Source organism: Procambarus clarkii, chromosome 20, assembly GCF_040958095.1.
Source record: "Procambarus clarkii isolate CNS0578487 chromosome 20, FALCON_Pclarkii_2.0, whole genome shotgun sequence".
Lineage (NCBI taxonomy): Eukaryota > Metazoa > Arthropoda > Malacostraca > Decapoda > Cambaridae > Procambarus > Procambarus clarkii.
The window spans coordinates 10381798-10405332 of record NC_091169.1 but is presented as its reverse complement, the minus strand read 5'-3'; the positions used below and the strand labels follow the sequence as shown (position 1 = coordinate 10405332).

Sequence of the window (23535 nt, the reverse complement as noted above, 5' to 3'; positions counted from 1 at the left end):
AATCAAAAATCACTTCTCCAAAATTCATTTTTATTTCTAGTCTGACGCGACACGGGCGCGTTTCGTAAAACTTATTACATTTTCAAAGACTTCACAAATACACAACTGATTAGAACTTGCGTTCCCTGGTTTTATATCTACATTTGAGTGAGGTGGGAAGGGTGATGTGGCATTACATTTGAGTAAGGTGGGAAGGATGATGTGGCATTAGAGGATATTAATAGGGTATTAAAAGTATCAACACAAGACAGAACACGAAACAATGGATATTGAATAGAAGTGTTTGTAGAAAGCCTATTGGTCCATATTTCTTGATGCTTCTATATTGGAGCGGGGTCTTGAGGTGGGTAGAATATAGTTGTGCAATAATTGGCTGTTGATTGCTGGTGTTGACTTCTTGATGTGTAGTGCCTCGCAAACGTCGAGCCGCCTGCTATCGCTGTATCTATCGATGATTTCTGTGTTGTTTACTAGGATTTCTCTGGCGATGGTTTGGTTATGGGAAGAGATTATATGTTCCTTAATGGAGCCCTGTTGTTTATGCATCGTTAAACGCCTAGAAAGAGATGTTGTTGTCTTGCCTATATACTGGGTTTTTTGGAGCTTACAGTCCCCAAGTGGGCATTTGAAGGCATAGACGACGTTAGTCTCTTTTAAAGCGTTCTGTTTCGTGTCTGGAGAGTTTCTCATGAGTAGGCTGGCCGTTTTTCTGGTTTTATAGTAAATCGTCAGTTGTATCCTCTGATTTTTGTCTGTAGGGATAACGTTTCTATTAACAATATCTTTCAGGACCCTTTCCTCTGTTTTATGAGCTGTGGAAAAGAAGTTCCTGTAAAATAGTCTAATAGGGGGTATAGGTGTTGTGTTAGTTGTCTCTTCGGAGGTTGCATGGCTTTTCACTTTCCTTCTTATGATGTCTTCGATGAAACCATCGAAGTAAAAAGTCTTAGTCGACATGAACTTGAAACCGGCCATATACTGCAGGTATGTTGACGACATTTTTACACAGGTACCTGATGTTAGACATCTGCAGGAGCTGAAGGAGGCATTTGAGCAGAGTTCCGTGCTGCGTTTCACTTATGAGACGGAAAAGGATGGGAAGCTGCCTTTTCTAGATGTAACAGTCATGGAAAAGGGCGGAGGTTTCCACACTGCAGTCTACACAAAGGAAACAAACATAGGAATGTGCCTAAATGCCAACAGCGACTGCCCTGACAGGTACAAGAGGAGTGTTGTTAACGCATACGTCGACCGTGCTCTCAGCCACAGCTCAGAATGGAAGCAAGTCGACGAAGAACTCTGTAGGGTAAGGCAGGTTCTAGTCAATAACGGCTTCTCCAATGGTTTCATCGAAGACATCATAAGAAGGAAAGTGAAAAGCCATGCAACCTCCGAAGAGACAACTAACACAACACCTATACCCCCTATTAGACTATTTTACAGGAACTTCTTTTCCACAGCTCATAAAACAGAGGAAAGGGTCCTGAAAGATATTGTTAATAGAAACGTTATCCCTACAGACAAAAATCAGAGGATACAACTGACGATTTACTATAAAACCAGAAAAACGGCCAGCCTACTCATGAGAAACTCTCCAGACACGAAACAGAACGCTTTAAAAGAGACTAACGTCGTCTATGCCTTCAAATGCCCACTTGGGGACTGTAAGCTCCAAAAAACCCAGTATATAGGCAAGACAACAACATCTCTTTCTAGGCGTTTAACGATGCATAAACAACAGGGCTCCATTAAGGAACATATAATCTCTTCCCATAACCAAACCATCGCCAGAGAAATCCTAGTAAACAACACAGAAATCATCGATAGATACAGCGATAGCAGGCGGCTCGACGTTTGCGAGGCACTACACATCAAGAAGTCAACACCAGCAATCAACAGCCAATTATTGCACAACTATATTCTACCCACCTCAAGACCCCGCTCCAATATAGAAGCATCAAGAAATATGGACCAATAGGCTTTCTACAAACACTTCTATTCAATATCCATTGTTTCGTGTTCTGTCTTGTGTTGATACTTTTAATACCCTATTAATATCCTCTAATGCCACATCATCCTTCCCACCTTACTCAAATGTAATGCCACATCACCCTTCCCACCTCACTCAAATGTAGATATAAAACCAGGGAACGCAAGTTCTAATCAGTTGTGTATTTGTGAAGTCTTTGAAAATGTAATAAGTTTTACGAAACGCGCCCGTGTCGCGTCAGACTAGAAATAAAAATGAATTTTGGAGAAGTGATTTTTGATTTACCTCCAATAGTGAAGCATAATGTACGAAAGATTGAGAAAATTCGTGTTAGAATTATTAATCTTACTTTTTCGGTCATATTTAATAAAATATATATATATATATATATATATATATATATATATATATATATATATATATATATATATATATATATATATATATATATATATATATGTCGTACCTAGTAGCCAGAACTCACTTCTCAGCCTATTATTCAAGGCCCGATTTGCCTAATAAGCCAAGTTTTCCAGAATTAATATATTTACTATAATTTTTTTCTTATGAAATGATAAAGCTACCCTTTTCACTATGTATGAGGTCAATTTTTTTTTATTGGAGTTAAAATTAACGTAGATATATGACCGAACCTAACCAACCCTACCTAACCTAACCTATCCTATATATATAGGTAAGGTTAGGTTAGGTAGCCAAAAAAAGCTAGGTTAGGTTAGGTAGGTTAGGTAGACGAAAAAACATTAATTCATGAAAACTTGGCTTATTAGGCAAATCGGGCCTTGCATAGTAGGCTGAGAAGTGAGTTCTGGCTACTAGGTACGACATATATATATATATATATATATATATATATATATATATATATATATATATATATATATATATATATATATATATAGTACACAGTCACGTAGCTGCATATATATATATATATATATATATATATATATATATATATATATATATATATATATATATATATATATATATATATATATGTATATATATATATGTCGTACCTAGTAGCCAGAACTCACTTCTGAGCCTACTATGCAAGGCCCGATTTGCCTAATAAGCCAAGTTTTCATGAATTAATTGCTTTTCGACTACCTAACCTACCTAACCTAACCTAACCTAACTTTTTCGGCTACCTAACCTAACCTAACCTATAAAGATAGGTTAGGTTAGGTTAGGTAGGGTTGGTTAGGTTCGGTCATATATCTACGTTAATTTTAATTCCAATAAAAAAAAATTCACCTCTTACATAATGAAATGGGTTGCTTTATCATTTCATAAGAAAAAAATTAGAGAAAATATATTATTTCATGAAAACTTGGCTTATTAGGCAAATCGGGCCATGCATTGTAGGCTGAAAAGTGAGTTCTGGCTACTAGGTACGACATATATATATATATATATATATATATATATATATATATATATATATATATATATATATATATATATATATATATATGTCGTACCTAGTAGCCAGAACTCACTTCTCAGCCTACTATGCAAGGCCCGATTTGCCTAATAAGCCAAGTTTTCATGAATTAATGTTTTTTCGTCTACCTAACCTACCTAACCTAACCTAGCTTTTTTTGGCTACCTAACCTAACCTTACCTATATATATAGGATAGGTTAGGTTAGGTAGGGTTGGTTAGGTTCGGTCATATATCTACGTTAATTTTAACTCCAATAAAATATATATATATGTATATATATATATATATATATATATATATATATATATATATATATATATATATATATTAGTATATTTTGGTAGCAGTCTTTCCTGTAGACATATATTATTAAATATGACCGAAAAAGTAAGATTAATAATTCTAACACGAATTTTCTCAATCTTTCGTACATTGCGCTTCACTGTTGGAGGTAAATCAAAAATCACTTCTCCAAAATTCATTTATATTTCTAGTCTGACGCGACACGGGCGCGTTTCGTAAAACTTATTACATTTTCAAAGACTTCACAAATACACAACTGATTAGAACTTACGTATTCTCTGATTTTATATCTACATTTGAGTGAGGTGGGAAGGGTGATGTGGCATTAACACAAGACAGAACACGAGGGGATATTAATAGGGTATTAAAAGTATCAACACAAGACAGAACAGAAACAATGGGTATTGAATAGAAGTGTTTGTAGAAAGCCTATTGGTCCATATTTCTTGATGCTTCTATATTGGAGCGGAGTCTTGAGGTGGGTAGAATATAGTTGTGCAATAATTGGCTGTTGATTGCTGGTGTTGACTTCTTGATGTGTAGTGCCTCGCAAACGTCAAGCCGCCTGCTATCGCTGTATCTATCGATGATTTCTGTGTTGTTTACTAGGATTTCTCTGGCGATGGTTTGGTTATGGGAAGAGATTATATGTTCCTTAATGGAGCCCTGTTGCTTATGCATCGTTAAACGCCTGGAAAGAGATGTTGTTGTCTTGCCTATATACTGGGTTTTTTGGAGCTTACAGTCCCCAAGTGGGCATTTGAAGGCATAGACGACGTTAGTCTCTTTTAAAGCGTTCTGTTTTGTGTCTGGAGAGTTTCTCATGAGTAGGCTGGCCGTTTTTCTGGTTTTATAGTAAATCGTCAGTTGTATCCTCTGATTTTTGTCTGTTGGACGACATATTCGACCTCGAGACACAAAAGAAGGTCACTACCAAAGATACCTTACAAGCAGAACTTATTGCAGAAGGAGGAAAGAATCGAGGCAACTACAGAAGCACCATACTGTCCCCCGAGCTTAAAGCAGCAGCTAAAAGCCTTCGTGAGAACAAGGAGATAGTTGTCAGGAGAGGTGACAAGTCGCCAATATATGTCATTCTTAAAAAAGACGAATATCTGGCGAAAATGAACATCATACTCTCTGACCAAACTAAGTTCCAAAGGGTAACGAAGGACACTACAGCCGAATTAAAAGCAAAGGTCAACAAACTGATCGAAACTGTGAACGCCAAGAAATCCGGACTCCACCTGCCAAAGATCATTGGGGAATATAAACCTGGATATGCGTATGGAAATGTCAAGACGCACAAGCCTGGAAACCCACTTCGGCCAATCATTAGCCAGATACCCACACCCACGTACAGACTGGCGAAGCGACTCAACGGCCTGCTGACTCCTTATGTTCCTTGCGCCTTCAGCCTGAAGTCTCCAAAGGAATTTGTGGACTTACTGCGGGGCACACGGGCCACAGGGATAAGAGCCTCGTTGGACGTAGAATCGCTGTTTACCAACGTACCTGTGGACGAGACAATCGGAATGATAGCCGACAGAGTGTATCGTGATCCAGCCTGTACTCCTCTTGACATGCCAGAAAGTATTCTAAGGAAACTACTCCAAGCTTGTACTAAAGAGGCACCCTTCTTGAGCCCGGATGAGCACATGTATAAGCAAGTAGATGGGGTCGCCATGGGTTCTTCCCTAGGTGTCCTGTTTGCAAACTTCTACATGGGTACCATCGAGCAAAAAGTCTTAGTCGACATGAACTTGAAACCGGCCATATACTGCAGGTATGTTGACGACATTTTTACACAGGTACCTGATGTCAGACATCTGCAGGAGCTGAAGGAGGCATTTGAGCAGAGTTCCGTGCTGCGTTTCACTTACGAGACGGAAAAGGATGGGAAGCTGCCTTTTCTAGATGTAACAGTCATGGAAAAGGGCGGAGGTTTCCACACTGCAGTCTACACTAAGGAAACAAACATAGGAATGTGCCTAAATGCCAACAGCGACTGCCCTGACAGGTACAAGAGGAGTGTTGTTAACGCATACGTCGACCGTGCTCTCAGCCACAGCTCAGAATGGAAGCAAGTCGACGAAGAACTCTGTAGGGTAAGGCAGGTCCTAGTCAATAACGGCTTCTCCAATGGTTTCATCGAAGACATCATAAGAAGGAAAGTGAAAAGCCATGCAACCTCTGAAGAGACAACTAACACAACACCTATACCCCCTATTAGACTATTTTACAGGAACTTCTTTTCCACAGCTCATAAAACGGAGGAAAGGGTCCTGAAAGATATTGTTAATAGAAACGTTATCCCTACAGACAAAAATCAGAGGATACAACTGACGATTTACTATAAAACCAGAAAAACGGCCAGCCTACTCATGAGAAACTCTCCAGACACAAAACAGAACGCTTTAAAAGAGACTAACGTCGTCTATGCCTTCAAATGCCCACTTGGGGACTGTAAGCTCCAAAAAACCCAGTATATAGGCAAGACAACAACATCTCTTTCCAGGCGTTTAACGATGCATAAGCAACAGGGCTCCATTAAGGAACATATAATCTCTTCCCATAACCAAACCATCGCCAGAGAAATCCTAGTAAACAACACAGAAATCATCGATAGATACAGCGATAGCAGGCGGCTTGACGTTTGCGAGGCACTACACATCAAGAAGTCAACACCAGCAATCAACAGCCAATTATTGCACAACTATATTCTACCCACCTCAAGACTCCGCTCCAATATAGAAGCATCAAGAAATATGGACCAATAGGCTTTCTACAAACACTTCTATTCAATACCCATTGTTTCTGTTCTGTCTTGTGTTGATACTTTTAATACCCTATTAATATCCCCTCGTGTTCTGTCTTGTGTTAATGCCACATCACCCTTCCCACCTCACTCAAATGTAGATATAAAATCAGAGAATACGTAAGTTCTAATCAGTTGTGTATTTGTGAAGTCTTTGAAAATGTAATAAGTTTTACGAAACGCGCCCGTGTCGCGTCAGACTAGAAATAAAAATGAATTTTGGAGAAGTGATTTTTGATTTACCTCCAACAGTGAAGCGCAATGTACGAAAGATTGAGAAAATTCGTGTTAGAATTATTAATCTTACTTTTTCGGTCATATTTAATAATATATATATATATATATATATATATATATATATATATGCAGGCGATGAGTCACAATAACGTGGCTGAAGTATGTTGACCAGACCACACACTAGAAATTGAAGAGACGACGACGTTTCGGTCCGTCCTGGACCATTCTCAAGTCGATTGTGATGAGGACAGGTAGGGACAGGCATTAAATAGACAAGAGAGAGCTGAGGAGGAAAGTCAGGTGTAGGGGATAGCAGTAATGAGAACCGCAGCAGGCCTATTGGCCCATACGAGGCAGCTCCTATTATAACCACCGAAGGAGATAGTAATAGGAATAAGAAGAGGATAGCAAGGGAGCGTAGAAGACAAGGAACAGAAAAAGGGAGAAGAGAGAATGAAAGGGAAAGAGAAAGAAAGAAATGGAAGGGGGAAAGCTTATGTTAAGTCACGTTTGTTAGAAAGATTAGAGCATTTGAGTATATACTGTGAAAGGGAAGAGTCCACAGCAACAAAGCCAGGACTCAAGTTCATGTTGGGTACATTGTTAATAAGAGCTGATTCTACAAGACGGCGTCTGTGTAGAGTAGAGGCAGGAAAGATTATTTTGGAGGAAGACCAATCAATGGGATGATTAGAATCCCTCACATGGCAGAAGAGAGCATTGTTAGTGTCAGCAGACTTAACACTTCTCTTGTGTTCTTTAAGTCTGTCATTCAGTGTATGGCCAGTTTCGCCAAAGTATTGGAGAGGACAAGATGAACAGGAAATAGAGTAGACACCAGCAGCATTAGAAGCAGGAGGAGCAGTGTGAACTAGATTGCTACGAAGTGTGTTAGTTTGTCGAAAGGCGAGTTTAATGTCAAGAGGACGAAAGGTATTGGGAAAATTTTGAGTTCAGATATGAAGGGAAGGCATAGTACAGTGCTACTAGTGTTGGAAGCAGGTTTAGGATGAAAGAAATTTCGTTTAGCTTGAGAGTGGGCACAGTTGATGAAATGCAAAGGATAACCAAGGCGAGAGAATGATCACTCTCAGGACTTCAAAGAAAGACTGCGCCTGCAACCCTCTTGTAAAATGCTTAGTCTTGATGTCGATAAATTTATATATATATATTTATACATATATATAATATATATATATTTATATATATATATAATTTATATATATATAAATATATACAATATATATATATATATATATATATATATATATATATATATATATATATATATATATATATATATATATTAGTATATTTTGGTAGCAGTCTTTCCTGTAGACATATATTATTAAATATGACCGAAAAAGTAAGATTAATAATTCTAACACGAATTTTCTCAATCTTTCGTACATTACGCTTCACTGTTGGAGGTAAATCAAAAATCACTTCTCCAAAATTCATTTTTATTTCTAGTCTGACGCGACACGGGCGCGTTTCGTAAAACTTATTACATTTTCAAAGACTTCACAAATACACAACTGATTAGAACTTACGTCTCTCTGATATTATATCTACATTTGAGTGAGGTGGGAAGGGTGATGTGGCATTAACACAAGACAGAACAGGAGGGGATATTAATAGGGTATTAAAAGTATCAACACAAGACAGAACAGAAACAATGGATATTGAATAGAAGTGTTTGTATAAAGCCTATTGGTCCATATTTCTTGATGCTTCTATATTGGAGCGGAGTCTTGAGGTGGGTAGAATATAGTTGTGCAATAATTGGCTGTTGATTGCTGGTGTTGACTTCTTGATGTGTAGTGCCTCGCAAACGTCAAGCCGCCTGCTATCGCTGTATCTATCGATGATTTCTGTGTTGTTTACTAGGATTTCTCTGGCGATGGTTTGGTTATGGGAAGAGATTATATGTTCCTTAATGGAGCCCTGTTGCTTATGCATCGTTAAACGCCTAGAAAGAGATGTTGTTGTCTTGCCTATATACTGGGTTTTTTGGAGCTTACAGTCCCCAAGTGGGCATTTGAAGGCATAGACGACGTTAGTCTCTTTTAAAGCGTTCTGTTTTGTGTCTGGAGAGTTTCTCATGAGTAGGCTGGCCGTTTTTCTGGTTTTATAGTAAATCGTCAGTTGTATCCTCTGATTTTTGTCTGTAGGGATAACGTTTCTATTAACAATATCTTTCAGGACCCTTTCCTCCGTTTTATGAGCTGTGGAAAAGAAGTTCCTGTAAAATAGTCTAATAGGGGGTATAGGTGTTGTGTTAGTTGTCTCTTCAGAGGTTGCATGGCTTTTTCCCTTTCCTTCTTATGATGTCTTCGATGAAACCATTGGAGAAGCCGTTATTGACTTGGACCTGCCTTATGAATTTTGGAGAAGTGATTTTTGATTTACCTCCAACAGTGAAGCGTAATGTACGAAAGATTGAGAAAATTCATGTTAGAATTATTAATCTTACTTTTTCGGTCATATTTAATAATAATATATATATATATATATATATATATATATATATATATATATATATATATATATATATATATATATATATATATATATATATATATATATGTCGTACCTAGTAGCCAGAACGCAATTCTCAGCCTACTATGCAAGGCCCGATTTGCCTAATAAGCCAAGTTTTCATGAATTAATATATTTTCTCTAAAATTTTTCTTATGAAATGATAAAGCTACCCATTTTATTCTGTATGAGGTCAATTTTTATTTTTGGAGTTAAAATTAACGTAGATATATGACCGAACCTAACCAACCCTACCTAACCTAACCTAACCTATCTTTATAGGTTAGGTTAGGTTAGGTTGCCGAAAAAGTTAGGTTAGGTTAGGTTAGGTAGGTTAGGTAGTCGAAAAACAATTAATTCATGAAAACTTGGCTTATTAGGCAAATTGGGCCTTGCATAGTAGGCTTAGAAGTGCGTTCTGGCTACTAGGTACGACATATATATATATATATATATATATATATATATATATATATATATATATATATATATATATATATATATATATATATATATATATATATATATATATATCTATATATATATATATGCGAACAAGCCTGAATGGTCCCCAGGACAATATGCAACTGAAAACTCACACCCCAGAAGTGACTCGAACCCATACTCCCAGAAGCAACGCAACTGGTATGTACAAGACGCCTTAATCCACTTGACCATCACGACCGGACATAATGAGGTGATAGCCGAGGCTATTTGAACCACCCCACCGCCGGCACTCGGATCCGAGTGCCGGATAGTGCTTACTATCCGAGTGCCGGCGGTGGGGTGGTTCAAATAGCCTCGGCTATCACCTCATTATGTCCGGTCGTGATGGTCAAGTGGATTAAGGCGTCTTGTACATACCAGTTGCGTTGCTTCTGGGAGTATGGGTTCGAGTCACTTCTGGGGTGTGAGTTTTCAGTTATATATATATATATATATATATATATATATATATATATATATATATATATATATATATATATATATATATATATGTATATATTGTATATATTTCTATATTTCTCCCACGCCAGCTGTAAGAGTCACATCTACTTTACCCGAACGTTCTCTGCCTTCCAGAGACCAATTTGACATATGTGGGAGCATGAGGTGTTCTCGCATAGGAAAGAAATTAACTAAAGAAGAGTGTTTTAGCCAGTGGCTTAGGTCCTTTTGGACGCCAAGATGGCGCCGACTCCTACATTTTCGCGCCAAAATGTTATGACGTCAGCGGCACCAGATTGGCCAAGAACGGTGATTATCACTACTAATGCTACAGGGAGCCAATGAGAAACGCCCCTGGCAAGTGTGACGTCACGAGTGGAGGTAGGTCCGGGCCGTACGCCCCAGTGGCGCCACACGTCGTCAAGGGCGGACGTGCGATAGGGGGGTCCTGTCAGTTTGACAGTATTCGCCCCTCTCCGGTGAATATACACATCACCAGTGATCTGCTAGCATCCTGTGAGGTCTTCCTGAACTCCGTGAGGCGGATAGAAGAAGGAATTGACGGGAAACGAACAAACTAGCTGGGAATACGAACGACTGCAGCCGGGAGTAAGGACGGCAGACGTAGTTGTGAGGAGGAGGCGACAGCCAGGAGACCGACTCCAACCCTTCAAGAGGTTGCGGAGGAGCACGGAGCCTGCAGAGAGAAACAGTACGGAGAAGACGCACTTTTTGGCTGTTGGTTGAGGTCCTGGGAAGAGCATCAGTGTGTGTGGGGGTGCTCCCTACAGCAAGTCGTGAGCCGGGACTAGGAGCTTTAATTCAACCCTCAACAGAGGACGAGTCCACATCATTTATGGTGGAAGCAGGTAATTCATTTTTCCCTCCCATTCCCCTTTAGTTAGCGATTAGCCAGAGTATCTTCTATGTCGTGAGCTGGGCTCACCAATGTCTATGTTTCTAGTAAGACACAGTTGTGAAGGGAGATGCTATAGAGCTCTCACGAGATATATATATGGTGTGTGATTGCACCTGTGGTTTGATGAAGAGATTACTGTGAAAAGGACATTTATATTTACATGTCATTTATATTACAAGTTCATGCCAGAGGTTATATATAAAAAATATACAAATTAATAGTGTAAGGCTGTGTGCCTAGAGTTACCTCGTTATTATAAATATTGATAAAGTGAACTATATATACTGGAGTTATTAAATAATATATTCATATGTCAAGTGGTTAACTGAGATTATGCCAGTGTTGTGATATACTGTGTATACGAGGGAATAATAGGCACCTCACGCCAATAGTGTGAGTATAGTGAGGAAGTGAGCAGTGTGAGGAACAGTGAGGAGAGTGAGTGGGTGTGGCATGCATCTCACGAGTTGCCAAACGTTCGATAACACTGCATGTGGAGCGTGGGAACGCACGTCAACTGGGAGTGTTGCCATTCCCGGAGTGTTCCAGAATTGTGAAGAGGCGGAGAGAAGGCTGCTCATTTATTCCTTTGCCATGTTCTTGATAAAGAGTTATGATTCTTTGATCTTTAAAGTAAACTACAAAACCACCGCCGTGTTTGCGTCAACCCTTCATTACCTTGTTGCTATTGAGACTATCTAAGAGTGAGTGATTTAAACATATATTTACCTGTTATCAAATTGATTAGTATTCCCTGGGGCCACTATTATATTACTACTAGTCCACTGAGGTGTTACTGGACACGGTAAACACCTGTTGGCGACCTATAGTGAGCGGTAGAGCCCTCTGTCAGGGCGGGCACATGATCAAGTGACGTGATCGTGTTCTCATTCGTCTTTAGGCTACGAGGCCACCCGGAGACAGACTGAGAGACTCTCCTGGTGAACAGTGGCACCGTGAGGATCGAGTGCAGACCCGTGGGGGCTACAGTAAGTAACGTTTATCACTACTAATACTTGGTGGTGACTGGCTAGAGAGAGACACCCCGAAAATATATAAATATATATATATATATATATATATATATATATATATATATATATATATATCCAGGTTTTTAACAAGGGCAGCTGACTGAAAACTCACACCCCAGAAGTTTTCAGTCGCATATAGTTCTGGGGACCATTCAGGCTTGTTCGCATATATATATATATATATATATATATATATATATATATATATATATATATATATATATATATATATATATATATTATATATATATATATATATATATATATATATATATATATATATATATATATATATATATATTATATATATATATATATATATATATATATCACATAACATCTTAAATTATATTTAGACTTGACATTAATCATTAATAGTACAAAATTAGTACTGAATGTTAACATTATAAGCAAAACACAGGTTGACATGAAGGATATCAAATAGTAAGTGAAATAGGTAGCAACATGTCCTCAAGGAGGAACCCTGGAGGTAATCACCTCAGCACCACTATATAATGAGTGCTATTATCTACTTCTTCTCTGTGATTGGTTAGATTATGGTTAGGTTCAGTTAAGGTTAGATTAGGTTAGGTTTAGATTACATTACATTCGGTTTGGTTACATAATACAGAGTATTATTCACAAAGATGTAAAACATGGCATTTTATAACTATTTGGGTATCCCCTAGAACTTCCTTTACAGAAAACGAAATTCATCAGACAGTGTTACGAACCCGGATCCAGCGTCCGAGCAAGGAGCAGCAACGACTACGCCATCTGTGGGTCAGCTCCCGAAACCCCCGCCAAACGAACGACGACACCGGGTGAGGACAGCGTGTACTGGCCTCGAGGACCAGTTTCCAGTCTGGTTCCGCGCTCAACACCGCCGCTCCTGACCTCTGGTGAGGTGGTGCTCCGACGACAGCGCCATCTATGGACTGGATACGTCAGGTGTTTGTGCCCGAGCCCGTAAGTATTAGTGTCCCGGTTATTGATGACGTGTCTGCTTACAGAGCCGACCTGGGACCACTGTGATGGAAGTGGAGTCAGTCTACCCGAGGCAGCCAGTCTCCATACTGTGAAGTTTGCTGCAGCTGTTGTGACGTCGTCCCCCCGGAAGAACACTGTGGTGTGTTAGCCTGCCATTGGAGTGGCAGTGAAAGGATTTACCCGGGACCGACTGTTGGAGACGATCATCCACTGGGGTATTGAGGACAGGAGGGTGATTTGTGATATCACACGAGACTCCTGTCTAGGGCGTACCCCTTATATCGTTCGTGGAGTGGCCGTACCAGCCTTGGTGGCTCAGTACCTGCCAGCAGACCAGCTGGACGTGTGGTTGACGGCCTCCACGACGGTGCCCCCAGTGGACCTGCGTTTTGGCTGACCTGTGGCCCGGGTAGGCTCGGCATTCTCAGAGGACACGTCGTGAGGCCACGAAGAAAGCACCAAGGACTCGGCACCAAGTGGTGTGGCACCAGCGTCTTCAGCAGAAGACCACGATGAAGGATTAATCCCCATGTATAGTGTTAATACCCTCCCCCTGTGCACGTTTGATTTTTATATATTTAATAGGTGATGGTAATAATTATAATATTAAGTTCTTAGCTTTCTTTCCCTACTCCCTTTAAGTTAATTGCGTCACGGATCTCATCCCTTGATAGCCAATACTGGCTTGGGAACGGATACATATATCTTCCTCTAACAACATCAGAGTAAGGACCCCGTTGCGTCCCGAGAGGGTCGTAACAGACAGTTTCAAAGAAAACTAGTTAAGGATTTACTTTTTACATTTTAAACCAACGATTTATAATAAAATAAAGATATAACTTGGGAACATTATCTATTTTGGTTCCATTGCTAATTTACTAGTAGACTATTAATACAATTGCAATATTATTTCATTTCTCCATAAATATTAAAATAAATATCCAGGTTTTTAACAAGGGCAGCTGGCTGTCATTAGAATCACATTACCCTGAGAATGGCCTGAACATAGAGATAATTAGGGAGATTTTAGTTTATTTTTTAAACTGGTTGAGAGAAGTACAGTATTTTATTTAATTAGGGATGTCATTCCACAGTTTGGGACCCTTGATTTGCTGAACATTTCTGCTTTGGTTAAGTCATGCTCTTGGAATTATGACAAGATATTTGTTTCACGTGTGGGCCCACTGGCTGAGTTATCATTCTCTAGGAACTTCTTAATGTCAGGATTAGCGTTGCCATTCAGAGTTTTATACTCTGAATGTATACTGAATTTTATACTCTTTATTATAGAGATTATACTTGAGATGAGGTGCATTGTCTTGGTAGTTAACATACTCATTGATTTTAGTACAGGGGCTGAGTGCTCTCAGGGTCTAGAGTGTTATTGTTCTAATTGCTGATTTATATTGAGTAATTAGAGGTCGAAGGTAGTTTTGGGTTGTAGATCCCTAGGCACAGATACCGTAGGTGAGATATGGAGAGATGAGCAAATAATGAAGTGCTTCCAGGGAAGAGCGAAGTACTTAATATCTGATTTTAGAGACTGTCTACTGTTTTTTAGAAACTATGTTTATGGTATTTAGTTTATGACATTGGAAATGAAGCTTATCTGTGAATACCAAGCAATTTCTCAACAACTCATTTCTTAATTTGGATAATATAATTCTTATGATAATATAATCGGTGGATCAAACCCTATGCAAAACGTTTTATCAATGTTAAGGAACGTTTGTTAGCTGTCAGTCACAGAGGAATTTTGTTTTAGTTCAGCATTCACTTTGTCATTTGGAATAAGTAGTTATCATTGGAGAAAATGCTGGAAGATTTTGAAGGTTGAATCGTCAGCAAATAGAATTGCTTCTAAGTGTTGGGTGGAATTTGGAAGGTCATTAATGTAAATGAGTAACAGAAGTGGAACAAGTATACTGGCCTGTGGAATACTCATGTTAATTAACAGAGAGAGTGGAAGAAGTAATATCATTCACGGAAACAGTCTGTAGCCTATCAATGAGGTAAGATTTTTTTAAGTATTGCAAGGAGTGACCGCTGACTCCGGTGTTGTAGTTTGGAAAGAAAGTTATTGTGGTTAACTGTGTCAAATCCTTATGCAGGTCAAACTAGAGAGTCTTAGTGGTGCTGTGATGCTCCTATGCATGCTACCATTTCAATCACGTCTTGCGTTGATAAATTTTCTTTGCTCATATCCCTTTGCCTTTTATTTGTACTTTGAATTTTGTACTTTTCTCCTGTCTAATTTTTGTTTCTCAGTTATTTGTACTTTTCTCTATCAAAGACTTCGGATTATCTGTAGTTCCAGTTTTCGGGACCTGCCTTGCTATTTTTTGACGACAGGCGTTATTGTTAGCGCCTTTGTAACAGTTACCCATAACATGTCACCCATTGTCAGGCTTTTCATGACAGAAAACTCATATAAATGTATTGTGGGTAACCCCTGAAGCTCCGGAGATTCTTCACCTTGGAAACGATGTGTATCCCAGCGATTAAAAATATAAACAAATATCGATTTCAACACTGAAATAGATGACGCTATATGTGTACTTTTAAATATTTACCTGTTTACGTATGTGCCATTTGATGTAAATTAATGCAGCCACCATATAAGGCACCAAGAATATCTTCATCAGTCCTTTTGGGTAAATATAGGTGTTCCCTGAAATAATACAAAATTGATTGATTACTCTGCACTTATTAAGCTATGTATATAACTGAAAGTTTCCCTGAAACTAGACAATAGTGGTTGATCCTATATGTCTTCATCAAACCTTTTTACCGGAAGGGTTCCCTGTAATTATACAAATGTTTTTGATCAGATTACCATTTTATCGGTTAATTGGGGAGGGGGGGGGGAAGGGGTCTTCCCTGTATAATTTAAATAATAACAACGTATAATATTTTCGCCAAGCCTTCTCTGTTACTGTGGGTATTCATTCTCAAGCTGTTACGATTATAGTTTACTTCATGACTTACTCCTGTGACAGTCATTTAAAGGCCCGTGGTAAAAGTAGCTAGTGCAAATGACTTATTTTAATACACAGAAATCGTAATAATGTGATATATCTATGAGAAAAACTTTGGAACAGGATGGGCATCGAACCAGCGTCCTAGGTACTTCCAGACGCTCGACATAACCCATGTACCATGAGATGCAATGGTTAATGGGTTAAATGAACCATTGTGGATGCCAAGATATAAAATGCAATTGATTTTAAATCCTGGTATCCGCAGGGATCTACCAGGAGTCTGGAGGTACTGAGCTAGTAGCCATCCCAAGTTTCACATATAACCCGCAAACCCCTCTGGTGCAGATAAAGGAAAACTCCGACAAATGCTCGCTTCAAATAATCACTGCAATCACAAAAAGTCACAGGTCTGTGAGAAAATCTTTTGTTTAAGGCGCACGTCTGGGTTACCCAGGACGCTGGTTCCATCTCCGTTCTGCTTCAAAGATTTTCCCTAAATAAACTACATTGTTGTGATTCCTTTGCATTTTTTACACTCAAATTTACACCCCAAATTTATCCCATTCTCATTTATCAATTCATTTTCAGCAGAGGCAACCTGACTAGTCTTTTTTGTCTTCCTTAGCTTTAAGAATGGGAATTTTATGTGATAATAAATTTTATGTGATAAATTTGGACTAATACCCTCCCACTGGTCGCTGGCTGTTAAGCCCAACAAGTGCTCTGAAAGTGATGAACCTCCTTGGAGAGATCTTATCACCTGCTGCTTGAGTGCTGAGAGGCATCTTTCAGCTTGGATCCTTCACCACGGCTCACACATTCTAATGTGAACTGGTTGGAAAACTTCCACTTGGAATATTCACTACGTGAGACAGAGACTTATTTATGCAATAAATAGTTTAATTCAGCCGCAACAATTCTCCACGAGTTAGAGACTTACTAGTACACTGTATGGAACGGATCAGCTTGAAACGTTTTCCACAGTGACAGAGTTGCATCTCTGGGTGGCACCGTTCATCTCCACAGCGACAGAGTTGCGTCTCTGGGTGGCACCGTTCATCTCCACAGTGACAGAGTTGCGTCTCTGGGTGGTACCGTTCATCTCCACAGTGACAAAGTTGCGTCTCAGGGTGGCACCGTTCATCTCCACAGTGACAAAGTTGCGTCTCAGGGTGGCACAGTTCATCTCCACAGTGACAAAGTTGCGTCTCTGGGTGGCACCGTTCATCTCCACAGTGACAGAGTTGCGTCTCTGGGTGGTACCGTTCATCTCCACAGTGACAAAGTTGCGTCTCTGGGTGGCACCGATCATCTCCACAGTGACAAAGTTGCGTCTCAGGGCGACACCGTTCATCTCCACAGTGACAAAGTTGCGTCTCGGGGTGGTACCGTTCATCTCCACAGTGACAAAGTTGCGTCTCTGGGTGACACCGTTCATCTCCACAGTGACAAAGTTGCGTCTCAGGGTGACACCGTTCATCTCCACAGTGACAAAGTTGCGTCTCGGGGTGGTACCGTTCATCTCCACAGTGACAAAGTTGCGTCTCTGGGTGGCACCGTTCATCTCCACAGTGACAGAGTTGCGTCTCTGGGTGGTACCGTTCATCTCCACAGTGACAAAGTTGCGTCTCAGGGTGGTACCGTTCATCTCCACAGTGACAAAGTTGCGTCTCTGGGTGGTACCGTTCATCTCCACAGTGACAAAGTTGCGTCTCTGGGTGGTACCGTTCATCTCCACAGTGACAAAGTTGCGTCTCTGGGTGGTACCGTTCATCTCCACAGTGACAAAGTTGCGTCTCTGGGTGGTACCGTTCATCTCCACAGTGACAAAGTTGCGTCTCTGGGTGGTACCGTTCATCTCCACAGTGACAGAGTTGCGTCTCTGGGTGGTACCGTTCATCTCCACAGTGACAAAGTTGCGTCTCAGGGTGGTACCGTTCATCTCCACAGTGACAAAGTTGCGTCTCTGGGTGGTACCGTTCATCTCCACAGTGACAAAGTTGCGTCTCTGGGTGGTACCGTTCATCTCCACAGTGACAGAGTTGCGTCTCTGGGTGGTACCGTTCATCTCCACAGTGACAAAGTTGCGTCTCAGGGTGGTACCGTTCATCTCCACAGTGACAAAGTTGCGTCTCAGGGTGGTACCGTTCATCTCCACAGTGACAAAGTTGCGTCTCTGGGTGGTACCGTTCATCTCCACAGTGACAGAGTTGCGTCTCTGGGTGGTACCGTTCATCTCCACAGTGACAGAGTTGCGTCTCTGGGTGGTACCGTTCATCTCCACAGTGACAAAGTTGCGTCTCAGGGTGGTACCGTTCATCTCCACAGTGACAAAGTTGCGTCTCTGGGTGGTACCGTTCATCTCCACAGTGACAAAGTTGCGTCTCTGGGTGGTACCGTTCATCTCCACAGTGACAAAGTTGCGTCTCTGGGTGGTACCGTTCATCTCCACAGTGACAAAGTTGCGTCTCTGGGTGGTACCGTTCATCTCCAGTGACAAAGTTGCGTCTCTGGGTGGTACCGTTCATCTCCACAGTGACAGAGTTGCGTCTCTGGGTGGTACCGTTCATCTCCACAGTGACAAAGTTGCGTCTCAGGGTGGTACCGTTCATCTCCACAGTGACAAAGTTGCGTCTCTGAGTGGTACCGTTCATCTCCACAGTGACAAAGTTGCGTCTCTGGGTGGTACCGTTCATCTCCACAGTGACAAAGTTGCGTCTCAGGGTGACACCGTTCATCTCCACAGTGACAAAGTTGCGTCTCAGGGTGGTACCGTTCATCTCCACAGTGACAAAGTTGCGTCTCAGGGCGGCACCGTTCACCTCCACAGTAAGAGAGTTGCGTCTCAGGGTGGCACCGTTCACCTCCACAGTAAGAGAGTTGCGTCTCAGGGCGGCACCGTTCACCTCCACAGTAAGAGAGTTGCGTCTCAGGGCGGCACCGTTCATCTCCACAGTAAGAGAGTTGCGTCTCAGGGCGGCACCGTTCACCTCCACAGTAAGAGAGTTGCGTCTCAGGGTGGCACCGTTCACCTCCACAGTAAGAGAGTTGCGTCTCAGGGCGGCACCGTTCATCTCCACAGTAAGAGAGTTGCGTCTCAGGGCGGCACCGTTCACCTCCACAGTAAGAGAGTTGCGTCTCAGGGTGGCACCGTTCACCTCCACAGTAAGAGAGTTGCGTCTCAGGGCGGCACCGTTCACCTCCACAGTAAGAGAGTTGCGTCTCAGGGCGGCACCGTTCATCTCCACAGTAAGAGAGTTGCGTCTCAGTGTGGCACCGTTCATCTCCACAGTAAGAGAGTTGGGTCTCAGGGCGGCACTTTTCATCTCCACAGTGAGACTTGTATACTGGGTGGTATATTTCAGCTGAACTCTTCTCCATAGTGTCAGATTTATTTGCATGGTTGTTTAATTAAGCTTTCTCCTTTCTCAGTGGTTGAGGGAGACTTACTAGTGTATGGGTGATATTGGTGAGCCTGGACGCTTCACTACAGGAGACAGACTTGTAAGCTTAGACTGAAAGATACTTGTGTACTGTGTTGTATTGTTCTCTCTTGACTCTTCTCCATGGGTGACAAGGCCATACTCTTGAACTGGGAGTTATAGTTCAGGATGAACCCTTCTCCACGGCACCCAAGACACTTGTACATTGTGGGTGGTACTGTTTTCTTCAGCATGTACCCCTATGTGTGACAGTGTATTTATAGTGTCCTGAGTGGAATAAATCAGCTTCGACCTTCCTCGACGGCTGACAGAGTCTTATTTGCTTGCTGGTATTGTTCACCTTAGGCACTTCTCCGCGGATGATAGTGACCTACTTGTTGATATAGTTCAGCTGGAACCATACTTCGTGGGTGATACAGACTTTCCTGTGTTCAGAGTGGTATAGTTCAGATTGGAGCCTTCTCCATAAGTAAAAGAGTCTTACTGTGTATTGTGTGGAGTAGTTCTTTTTCTTGTTGACAGTAGGTGCAATTTGCATGAAGGGTTTATCCGGATTAGTTCAGGTTCAATCCATCTATATAGGTGGCAGCGATTTATTTGGGTATCCGGTGGAATAGTTCCACCTCAACATTTTACTTCTGACAAAGGCATTATAAACTAGGGGGTATAGTTCAGCTTGGACACCTTCACCATAGTAGACAGAAACTAAATATTGTGACGAGTGGTATTCTTCAGCATGAATCTTTCTCTACGAGTGACGGAAACTTACTAGTGTACTGGGTGGCATAGTTCGCTTTGGACCCTTCACACCGGGCGATAAAGATTATTTGCTTACTTGATGGTGTGTCTCAGGTTGGACCCTTCTCCACTGTTAACAGAAAACTACCTAAACTGGGTGGAATAGTTAAGCTTGGACTCGTCTACACTAGTGGATGAGACTTATTTGTACACTGTGTGGTATAATTCAGCTGTGACTCCTCTCCACGAATGGCAAAGACTCACTAGTGCACTGCGTAGAATAGTTCAGTCTGAACCCTTCACTGCTAGGGACAGAGACTTACTTTTGTACCGGGTGGTAGTATTGAGAGTCGACCCTTCTCCAATGTGACAAAGACTTGTGTACTGAGTGGTATAGTTCACCTTGGACCCTGTGAGGAAATCTTCTGGTGATTAATTGATGTTTATTTAGAATGGACTGTATTTAATTGTATTTGTTACTAATTTATTACTGCTGAGTGGACTGTATTTTTATGATTTATTGTCACCAGTAAACTTCCCTTCACTCATTTTGGTTTATAAATTCAGGTTATCACACCGAAATGATACGGTTGATATAATTCTATCTACTTGATTGCAATTGAATAGTTAGTATTAATTCTACAGATGAGTTAGTTATAATTTTAAACAGGCTCAGCTGTTTTGTAGTGTTGGCTGGTTATCCAACATCAGACTTCCTCGGGCAAGTGTACCCCGTACTGGACAGGTATCAATGGCGTCCGAGTGGTTCCGAGATGTATCAACTCAATTGTAGTTTCATACAGTCACAATTTACCAAACGTAAAACCTGACGACTACATGTAAAGTACAGGTGCTACATAAAACCTAGATTATTATACTAAATGATTCGTACCTCCTTTCGGGTGGTGTTTCCTACAGCTTAACCAACTAATCTATCTGAAAGTAATATGGCCATAATAACTAACAAATAAATGGGGTTAGTCGGATATTTAGCATTCCCCTCTGTTTCGCTTAGTCTTGGGAGCAAATAGCAATTATTTTGAGTCACATTGCATTCTTGAAATCGCTGGAAGTAATTTTTCTAGTAGTTCTGGGACTCCCACTTACGGCTCAATTCCACCAACAATAATAATGGCTGCCTCCCTCCCCCTCATTCGCCTGGGGCGTCATACCCATCAGCATTTCATAGATATTCGGAAGAAGGATTTGGTTTGATGTCTAATTTCTATTGAATATATATTTGATTTAGGAGATTCGTTATATTTTATTTTCAGTCCTAAGGCTGATGATTTTAATGTAACATGGGCTAAATCGATTTTGTGGCGAGATCTAAACGTCGCGGCAAATATATTCTCGTTTTCTGGAGAAAAATCGGCCACGAATGCTATCTCAATTATGATTAACAATTATGTTTTTATTTATAATTAAATTAACACAACACACGGCATTTTATTTCTGTTCGTTGCATTCATAATTTATGGGTGATGTGGGTTTTTTTCCCACAGAAAATGGGCGACAGAGACTAAATTTTGTACTAGATGGTGTAGATCAGCCTGGACTCTTGACGATGGGAGTTAGAGAGTTACATGTGTACTGGATGGAATAGTCATCATTGGTCCTTTTCCACTGGTGACAGAGAATTACTGTATTTTTAGGAACATAATAACATAAGAATAAAGGTGACTGCAGAAGGCCTATTGGCCCATACGAGGCAGCTCCTATTTATAACCACCCAATCCCACTCATATACATGTCCAACACATACTTGAAACAATCGAGGGACCCCACCCCCACCACGTTACGCGGTAATTGGTTCCACAAATCACCAACCCTGTTACCGATCTAGTATTTACGAACAAATACTGTTTTTTACTCAGGGGGAAAGGTTCAACTTGGACCTTTCTTCACAGGTGACATAGACATACTTGTATATTGGGTGGTATAGGTCAGCTTGGGCCCTTCACCATGATCGACTGAAACTTATTCATGTACTGGGTCGCATATTTCAGCCCACATCCCTCACCGTGAGTGACAGGGAATTATGTTTTGAGCTCTATAGTTCAGCTTGAACCCTTTACAATCTTTTACATAGAAAATTGTGTACTGGGTGCTATAGTTCAGCTAGGATACCTCTCCACGGCAAGTAGATACGTGTGTACTGGGTGACATTGTTCAGCCCATAACCTTCAATACGAGGGATGGAGACATACTTGTGTAGTGGGAGGTGTAGTTCATCACGGACCCGCTTCCATGGTTGCATTTACAAGTCGTCAAGAAGCCATTGAAGGTGTGTATCCCATGCTGGGTGGAACAATTGTGCTCTGTGAAAACAAACATACACTTTTACAATTCTGTGTTATTATAAACAACGTTTTTTCACTTTTCTACATGGTTTTATGTTTATTATCACTATATTTATTTTATAACTTTTGTCATTATTATTTACATAATGTTTTATTGAATGTTAATACTATTTATTTATTTATATTAATATATTACACATTCATTATTAATGTTGTTTAGGATAAAAACCCACAGTTGTGTATTTGTGAAATTTATGTAAATAATTTACAAATTTCACAAGTACACACTCCTATGTTATGTCTGTGTAAGAAGACATTATCATTACTTATTATTATTATCGTTATTATTATTACGATTAATATTATTATTTATAATATTTATATATATTTTTATGTGTTTTAATGTATTTGAAATCATTTTTATCACTATTAATTTTTACTCCAATTTGCAAATGTTAACACAATTTTATGTCACACTGAAGATAAAAATGTTAAAATAATGTTTTAGCGGAATTAAATCAGAATTTTTCTCTCTCTTACATTTTTTTGGTGTTATGGTATCGCCACCTTCATTGGAGTATGGAGTGGTAATTCCAGCGCCATCTATGAGTCTGCACTCTAACTCCCCTGATATTGGAAGCTACGTGCACAACGTAAGCAAGTCGTCAAAAAGTCTCATTTTATCTCATTTTTCGATAGTTTTTAATGTCTAAATAACTCTTTATTCAAAATTACCAAATATTGCACTGAAAACCTAACAAGTAATATGTTTGATTTCAGCAATAAAAAACGTATTATAATCACAAATTAATAAGTAGAT

At 40.2% G+C, this 23535-nt stretch overlaps 2 protein-coding genes across 2 annotated transcripts in view; both read right to left on the bottom strand.

The window, feature by feature from the left end:
- The window catches only part of LOC138366689 (ATP-dependent RNA helicase glh-2-like), a 31784-nt gene extending 14768 nt beyond the window's left edge, over positions 1–17016 (bottom strand). Inside the window, exon 1 of the mRNA XM_069327957.1 lies at positions 16916–17016. Coding sequence (XP_069184058.1) covers positions 16916–17016 — 101 coding nt within the window. The remainder of the gene's footprint in view (positions 1–16915) is intronic.
- Positions 17017–17192: 176 nt separating this feature from the next.
- LOC138366688 (tRNA nuclease CdiA-like) lies at positions 17193–19632 on the bottom strand. The gene is made up of 2 exons (XM_069327956.1): positions 18713–19632; positions 17193–18657 (listed from the first exon to the last, which is right to left on the bottom strand). Exons 1-2 carry the CDS (start codon positions 19630–19632, stop codon positions 17193–17195), a joined length of 2385 nt encoding a protein of 794 aa, XP_069184057.1.
- Positions 19633–23535: the final 3903 nt, after the last annotated feature.

Excerpts from the sequence above, each read along its gene's own strand:
- LOC138366688 (XM_069327956.1), bottom strand. The coding sequence starts at position 19,632 with ATGCAAATAAATCTGACACTATGGAGAAGAGTTCAGCTGAAATATACC. Across the intron at positions 18,658-18,712 it reads TTTGTCACTGGAGATGAACG|ACGCAACTTTGTCACTGTGG; the intron begins GTACCACCCAGA and ends TACCACCCAGAG.